The 8,676-nt window shown below is 30.9% G+C and overlaps 1 protein-coding gene across 3 annotated transcripts in view; it reads left to right on the plus strand.

Moving 5' to 3' along the window:
- Positions 1–1,042: 1,042 nt before the first annotated feature.
- LOC108691987 (inositol-3-phosphate synthase 1-B) overlaps positions 1,043–8,676 on the plus strand; it is a 9,208-nt gene continuing 1,574 nt past the window's right edge. Inside the window, exons 1-6 of one of the 3 annotated variants that reach the window (XM_018200048.1) lie at positions 1,043–1,221; positions 1,692–1,847; positions 4,519–4,691; positions 4,849–5,119; positions 6,939–7,193; positions 8,090–8,332. In XM_018200048.1, coding sequence (XP_018055537.1) covers positions 1,719–1,847; positions 4,519–4,691; positions 4,849–5,119; positions 6,939–7,193; positions 8,090–8,332 — 1,071 coding nt within the window. In that variant the 5' untranslated portion in view covers positions 1,043–1,221; positions 1,692–1,718. Of the gene's footprint in view, positions 1,222–1,319; positions 1,848–4,518; positions 4,692–4,848; positions 5,120–6,938; positions 7,194–8,089; positions 8,333–8,676 lie in introns of those variants that run through there. The other 2 variants (XM_018200051.1, XM_018200049.1) reach the window with 2 other exon arrangements.

The following is an 8,676-nucleotide window of genomic DNA, read 5'->3' on the forward strand; positions in this document are numbered from 1 at the left end:
TCCGAATGTAAAACACATCACACTTCTTTTCGATAGATTATTTCTAGAAAGAAATTCTTTAGATAAAACTACACTTATCGCTAGAAATAGAAACTACTTATTCTTTTTAAAAGTTAATGACACTCGCCGATAAGACAATGGTGATTCCGGCCAATATAAATATAATTTAATCGATAAATCGTAAAATTGGAATGCAATGCACCGATAAATAGAAGAAAAGAATGATACAATTAAAACAAAATAGCAAAGCATCAATGCAAACATCGCAGCCATCATGATGGCAAGATTCTAGCTAGCAATCCAGCAGAAAAACAGACAAACGTATATTAAACGCAGATTTAAATCATGCTTTAAAAACCTTGGCTGTGTTTAATGGATTTCAACAGTTGTTGCTGCAAGTGAGCGCTCGTTATTATTGATGTATTCTTTCAGATCATCCAATCAGGATTTAAGAGGTATTTAGTCCGCTGAATGCTCATGATAAAGGAGTATATAAAGAGTACGGAGCAAAATAAAGACGCGCAAAGATATTCTTGTGATAATATCACACATTTATCCAACAAGTAATCTCTCTAATCTCATCCCTCTTTATAACTTTTATCATTTCGATTCAGTGACCTGATTCATCACTCTTTAAAAGCTCCTAACGAATGCTGTGTTCCAAAATACTATATATGTACCAAAAAACTGCTAGTGCTGAAAATGTATAATATACGTAACATAAACTATAGATTTTCAGTGCTGATAATGAATTTTGGAATACAGCCTAATATAATATCACTTATATTAGGAATACATTTTATATTAGGAATATCATTTTCGCGCGGCGCGGTTCGAGAATCATCAATTGATCAACGCTGAGTCAGTTACTCATTGCTAACCAATTGGCGAAATTGCGAATCGCGAATTGCGATTTACGACGGAGGCGGCGGTATAGCGCCTAGCGGTAAGCGTTGGCGGTAGCAACTGGTAGCGACGACCGTCGGGCGTCGACGGTGATCGCCGGTCGCGCCGCGACATTTACGTTTTAGTAACCGTCAACGATCGTGAAGGAAGGCTCGATCAAACATAAGTGATCGGTGATTCGTGTGTCAGCTCTCTTTTTCGCTTGCTACTATCCATCGCTCTTTCTCTCCTTTCTCTCGATCTTGGCTCGTTCGAATTGTTAACGGTGCGTTTGCGAATCGCGCCGAAACTCGAATGTCAATTCGATAAATTTCGGTGAGTTTCGAATTTCCGTTACGTTATGTAAAAGGCGATTTTTTTCTTTTTTCTCTTTTTTTTCCGAAAAATCGTAAAGGCCATTTTTTTCCGTTTGCCGTATGGTAAACGCATCAAATAACTCGTGATTTTTCCGAGCACGTACGAAAATGTCTCATTACGCGCGTTTGAAAAGGGTGAGGGGCATTTTCATAGGATAATAACAATCGAAATTTGAATCGACATTCCGATTGGATTCCAAAATTATTGAGTAATTCCTTAATTCGATGCACCTCATGACGTAGTCCAACGCTTCGTACGTGCTCGACGCGTCGCGAGGAACCAAACTACTTGTGTGATTTTGTGTGTGTGTGTGTGTGTGTGTGTGTGTGCGCGCGCGCGCGCGTGTACACTTGTGTTACAGCTCGCCCTTCGTATTAATTTAATTTCACATTGTCCGTTTGTTGCTCTCGCGATCATATATCTCGAAGGTGAGAGGTGAGTGTCCGGAGGAGGACATGGCGAACTTGAAGGTGCGTGTCGATTCGCCAAAGGTGCGCTACTCGGAGGATTTCATCGAGGCCGAGTACGAGTATCGGACGATTAGTGTGACCGAGGAGAACGAGAACGATCGCGATACCTACACGGTGAGAATCTGTTCATCGATCCATTGTGTTTGTCCAGAGTTGTCTCAAGTGTGTCACTAGACTCTGTAATGCTTGCGCCGCCCGGCTGATCGATATCGGATAGTCTGCTTGTCAAAACTCAAGCTATGCTCTTATCTAATTGTAAGAAACAATCGACGAAACTTTCCCCCACCTTCTCGCTCTAACAGTCCTTTTATATGTACATTTACACATGATGTGTGCGCGCGCGCACACAAATTGTACATACATGATACTGACAATCAAATTCCAACGAAAGGACTCTTTTCAATAATAAATTCCGTTTTGTTTCTACAAAATTTTTATGTAAAATTTAATATCACGTATATGAAGATGTACAAAGATCATTTGAAAATTTGTTATAAATAACTACGATCTTCCAAATTTGCTTTCGTGGAAGAGTAAGCTAATAAATATATATTACATCACAAATTGGCATTGAAATCTATACAAATGAAAAGGACGTAAAATCTGTTCTTTTTAGTTAAAGTTCTTGCACGGTTCATCTCTTTCTTCCTTTTCTCTCCACGTTGGAATCAACCATGTAAAAAATTGAACTAAAAGAAATAGGTCTATATACACTCCTGCAGTCCATTTCTACCAATGCAGATGTAAAATAACTTAAATTTCTCGATTTAAAGTTTATCTTTTTCTAATTCTTACAAGTAGAGACGGATGAAAAGTAAGTTGAAATTAATCTACATTGATAAAAGGATGACATCGCGGTTTTTCACGATGGCTTCACGCGCAGTTAATCACGTGTCACACTACTAACACAAAATTCAATTCTTCGATTATTCAGTCAAATTTTTTCAAATTACACTTTGTCTTTTGCATTTGTTTCTCATACATCTTCACTTGATCCTTCTTTTTCTCTTTCTGACGTATGCATTGAATTACTTTAAAGTTTACTTTAAAATTTACATATTACATATTACATATTAACCTTGAAATATATCGGATATATAAACAGCATTATTGAATGAGATTGCTCTAGAAGGTCTCCATCTATAATAATGTCGGAAGCTCGCGCGCGCGTGCGTATATTTAGTACAGCCACATATTATATCTTGTTTACTATTCACACATAAACTATTTGCAGGACTAGATCGTTCAAGACTTTATTGTATTATATGTATACATACAATTTTAGCGCAATTATTGATTGTATAATTTCGAAAAGTTGAAAAAATATTGAAAAATTTTAAAAAATATTGACTTGTTATGCATATATATATATATATATATATGTGTGTATATATATTATATATATATATATATATTGTATGAATTACAATTATACGGTACTGATTTTATTTATACATTAATGTAATATGTTTCCACACATATTACATGTTTATATGTATTATATTAATTGGTTCGAAGATTACATAGATATTTCCAATTGTAGATACAAGTTTGTGTTTGTGTTTGTGTTGGATTCAATTTCAATGACAAATCGCGATTTCTACAACCATTTCAGTCAGTCGTGTTTATTATATGTTATCACAATATCAATGTACAAGTCTTTCTTCAAATTGTATTTTCTTCATTTTCCGAATATTATTTCAATTGGAGGTCAAATGATAATGTTTGCAATAGGTCTGTTTTTTCTAATGTAGAACTTTTTATATTTAAAGTGAAATATATGTAAATGCAATCCTTTCTATATCTTGATGTAAAACTTGTTGTATATTCTCTGAAATTTTTTTCAACCGTGATTCTTATTATTATATGTATTCTGTATATGTTAGAAGATATTGATTACTCAAAATTAAATTAAAAATTAAAATTAATTAAAAATTAACCATTTTGTATCAAGCAAAGGGTTGCGTAAAAATAATGTACAGTTGTAATGATCTTATGGAGAAGGATATTCTAATTTTCTCTTGTACTTACATACAGTGTCCCAGAATTACCGCGAAATATTCGTTCGCAGGTAGAGCAGACTAAACTGAGTCGAAAAATCCTTTACCATTTTGCAATTTTTGCAATAATTAACAAGATGTTAATTATTAAAAATTGCCGAATATTGGTACATTCAATAATTTTTTCAACTCAATAAAATACTATCAACTTTACAGAAAAACAGCAAGAGACAAAAATTATTTATTTTCTTCTCATAGAGTTCCAAGAATTTTTGCAGAATTTTATCTTTTTAGTATCTACTGTATTTTCTATTGGCAACTATATTTTTCCAATATGAGAAAATGCGCTACTAAAAAATTCTTAAAAAATTCTGAAAACTCTATGAGAAGAAAATAAACAATTTCTGTCTCACTTTTTTATAAAGTTCATACATCATTATAAGTCAAAAATTATTGAGAATTAATATTCGCGGCGATTTTTTGTAATTAATATCGATTATTGCGAAAATTACAAAATGGTAGAGGACTTTTCGATTTATTGTTAGTTTAGTTCATTCTACCTGCGCACGAAATATTTGGCCATCATTCTGGGATATACCCTGTATATAGATAGATCCACACCTATTTGTATTCATACTCATACCGTAACTTTACATTATTATGAAAAATGTGTGTGACTTGATCTTGTATATTTATTTTTATGTAAATGTGTTATACATTCTTTTTTTAAAGAATACAAAACAATTTTGGAATATTTTTTCAAGGGCATGTTTCTTGTCTTGCAGATGACACCTATGTTGACAAAATTGCTGATCAGGACTATGATGAAAGTTCCGAAGCTAGGTCTGATGCTGGTAGGTTGGGGTGGTAACAACGGTAGTACCATGACGGCAGCTTTATTGGCAAACAAGCTTAAATTATCGTGGGAGACGAAAGAAGGTCTGAAAACTGCCAACTGGTATGTCTTCCAGACATTTATTTATATCTTATTATTATCATTATTTTAGCTTGTATTATTACGTCTATTTCAAGTTGGAATTTCATATCTTTTCTTCGTGGCATGCGACCTCATTATTTTGTATCATTTCTATTGTGTTTTTTTCTATTGTGTTCAGGTATGGTTCCCTAACGCAAGCGTCCACGGTGAAATTGGGTAGAAAAATCAAAGGAGAAGATGTTTATGTACCCATCTCTAGCATGCTACCTATGCTGAATCCCGATGATATCGAGATTGATGGCTGGGATATTTCAGATGTAAACCTCGCGGAAGCTATGACGCGTGCTAAAGTGTTGGATGTAAATCTGCAGGTACAGTTGCGGCCCTATATGACTCAAATGCAGCCCAGGAAGAGCATATATTATCCCGATTTCATCGCTTCGAATCAGGTAATTTTAATTTCACTAGAATTTAACAGTGTCAAGACGAAATTTACGATAGATTCTTAACTATGAATTGTAAAAGCTAAGCAATAAAAATTCTGCATAAAACCTTCGGTTTTCTTACATATAACATGAATTTTCGTCTATCTCCTGTATTAACAATTTTATTGTCTAACAATTTTTTAATTAATCATAAAATGCAAAATCTAATGTATGATTTTCGCTATGAAACAAAATTATCATTTTCAGTTTTCTTACGTATAATGTTTCCTACTTCGTTTAGATAGCATTAGAACAACTTCATGGAACTTGTTCTTTACTTAAAAATTTATTTTGCAAATTATATTTGCGCTAAATTTATTATAATCTTTTTAAATTTTTTTTAAAAGATATAATTTTGTTGTATGAAGAATTTTAGGGAGATTATTATTGTCAGCGATCAAAATATACTAATGTAACTCGACTGATAAACTGAGTTTAGACTGAGATTTGACCGATGTGAACCTGTAGCTCAACTTTACCAAAAATAAAAATTAATAACATAGACCGTTTTACGAAAATAAAAGTGATACAAACGGGTACAAACACGATTCTCTTTCGAATGACATAAATGAAATTAAAAAATCTTAAAGTTGCGTGCTGGCTAAATTATTAATATTACATATTTTTTTATTTTTCACTTTTTGTTTAATTGTTTGAGATAATAATGATTGATATAAATGAAATAATGATCGATACAAACAAGTACAAACAGCCTACGGTATTAATTTTATTTTTGATAAAGTTGAAGGTTCACATGGGTTTAGATTTGATACCAATAGAATATATGAAAAGAATATAGAGTCTTGCGAAATAAGGATGTATGATATGGAGTAAAAGTGACTGCGTGCGTGCGTGAAAGAGAAAGCTGATAGACGAAAAGTCATTATATATATAAGAAAACTGAAAATAATCTTAATTTTCACGTATATTGCGTATATATAATTTTTTAAATTTATATTTGTAAAATTATATAAAGAAATTCCTATTGTTTCTTGGATTCTTATGGACATATTTTTTTAAGAGAAAATTAATGAAAAATCATTATAGGTGCGTATGCAAGAAAATTAAAGAAAAAAATCTGTAGAGATTAAATAATTAAATAAAATTTTATAGTGTTATTTAAGAATCAAAAAGCTAAATTATATTGTTAGTTTTTCAAGACGGAAAATCATTATACGGTACCACGTAAGAAAACTGAAGGTGACAACACGTTCAACTGTGAAACAATTAAGAGGTATCAGTAATTTTCAATGTCTTCCATATTTTATGAATATTACTATAAGGAACAAGAAATTACAAAATTATTATAAAATTTTTACGTTTATTTAAAAAGAGCGTAGGTATATGCGAGTGTCCACCTAATCAAGAATAAGAATATAAACTTTGTAATTTATTCTAAGTTAATTTAAAGCTCGAGTAAAAATGTATCTTTTGTAATTATTGATAAATTTCTGTTTGTGTTTTTATTTGACATTTTTTTATATTACATATGTTTCTAATAATAATAATAATAATAATAATAATAATAATAATAATAATGTTATATGATGTAAATGTTCCTTATCTGTGAAATTTTTTTTTTGTTTTGTTTTGTACAGTATAGTAAAATCTGTATTTTTTCTTTTATATTAATATTACATATTTTTTTCTCCTCCGTGCATACAGTATATGTGTATAAGAATCATATTTATTATATGTAACATTGTATATTGCGCTTTTTTTATCAGTTAAATCACAATTCTCTTATTACAATAATAAGTATTTGCGAAATTTTCTTACGAAGGGCAAGAGAGCAAATAATATCATCATGGGTACCAAGGCAGAGCAACTCAATTTAATTCGCAATGATATAACGCAGTTTAAGACTGCAAAAAGTCTCGATCAAGTTATTGTCTTATGGACTGCAAATACTGAAAGGTTCTCGGAGATCATAACAGGTGTCAACGATACAGCTGACAATCTATTGAAGTCAATCGAGGAAGATCATTCAGAGATCAGTCCCAGTACCATGTTTGCTGTAGCAGCAGCTCTAGAAGGAGTATGACTAAAGTTCATATACAATTTTTTTTTTACAAATAAAGAAAATGAAGGATATTACTTGTCCAGATTATTGTTTAACAATAGCAATAGTTGTTCAATGTAAGGCGATTATTAAAAAAATAGCCAACAGTTATATTTTCTCAAGATTTTGAGATCACTTAGACGATCATGATTCAGTAAATCGATTCACTTTAATGATAAAAATGAATAATTTTAATAAACAATATTAAATATTAATGAATAATTTTAACTACCTATCGTAGACATACTGAGTCTTTTTTTGTTCAGATAAAATTCATTCGTAAATTTCTCGGTAAATTTCAATTTTTATTAAATAAAACGTTTAAGTTTAATAACTATTTAATAATGTAATAGAGATGTTGGAAAGTAAACCTGAATTTTTCAAGATTTTTGGAAAGAGTAGAACAGTAAAAAAATTTGGCTTGGCCAAAGAGTATCTATAAAGTAAGTAAAAGTATGTCTCCGACAGGGTTAATAATGGACTAATAATGGAAAATTATAATTATTAATTTAAAAACAGAACAAAATTAGATGTAATTAGATGTAATTTGAAATTAATTTTTCTTTTTTATGATGTAAAAGTATTTCTGGAAATATGTGTGAATATTGTCAAGTAATAGTAATTATTACTAAATATACATGATAATTAATAATACTTGGTCATAATTGAGGATGTGGAACTAAATATACTTAACTATAAATATTTTTTCTTTTACAATTACATATTTCTCTTCCATTCTTATTATATAAATTAATAATAACTGTATGAGTATGTATTCTTCCTCTCTATTTGTCTTTATATATTAACAATTGAATGAAAATTGCAATGAGCGGAAATGTGAGCTATTTCGTACATTAAAAAAATTTTTCTAGTGTACCTATATCAATGGATCGCCACAAAACACTTTTGTGCCGGGTGCTCTTGAATTAGCCAAGAAACAAAAGTCATTCGTCGGCGGCGACGACTTCAAGTCTGGTCAAACAAAACTCAAGTCCGTTCTTATGGATTTTCTCGTATCGGCTGGTATAAAACCAGTATCGATTGTCAGCTACAATCATTTAGGGAACAACGATGGATACAATCTATCTGCACCGCAGCAATTTCGCTCAAAAGAGGTATATAATATAAAGAAAAAAAATGGAAAAATGTATATTTGATTTTTATACATATGTCTCTCTCTTTCTCTCTCGCTTTCTCCTCTCTCCCTCCCCTCTCTTGTAATTGTAATAGAGGTAAAAAAATCGAAAAATTTAAGTAGTTATACTTTAAGTACTAATCTAAATATTTGTATTCAAAACGTTTCTTGTCTCAAAATAACATTATATCTGTCAAAAATATATTGATTGATCAAATGATAATTATTATTATATAATAATTATTTGATTAAATAATTGATCAAATAATATTGATAAAGAGAAAATCTTATCGTAACACGATTAATAGTGTAATTTTCGTCATT

The sequence above is a fragment of the Atta colombica genome, unplaced genomic scaffold (genome assembly GCF_001594045.1).
Source record: "Atta colombica isolate Treedump-2 unplaced genomic scaffold, Acol1.0 scaffold55, whole genome shotgun sequence".
Lineage (NCBI taxonomy): Eukaryota > Metazoa > Arthropoda > Insecta > Hymenoptera > Formicidae > Atta > Atta colombica.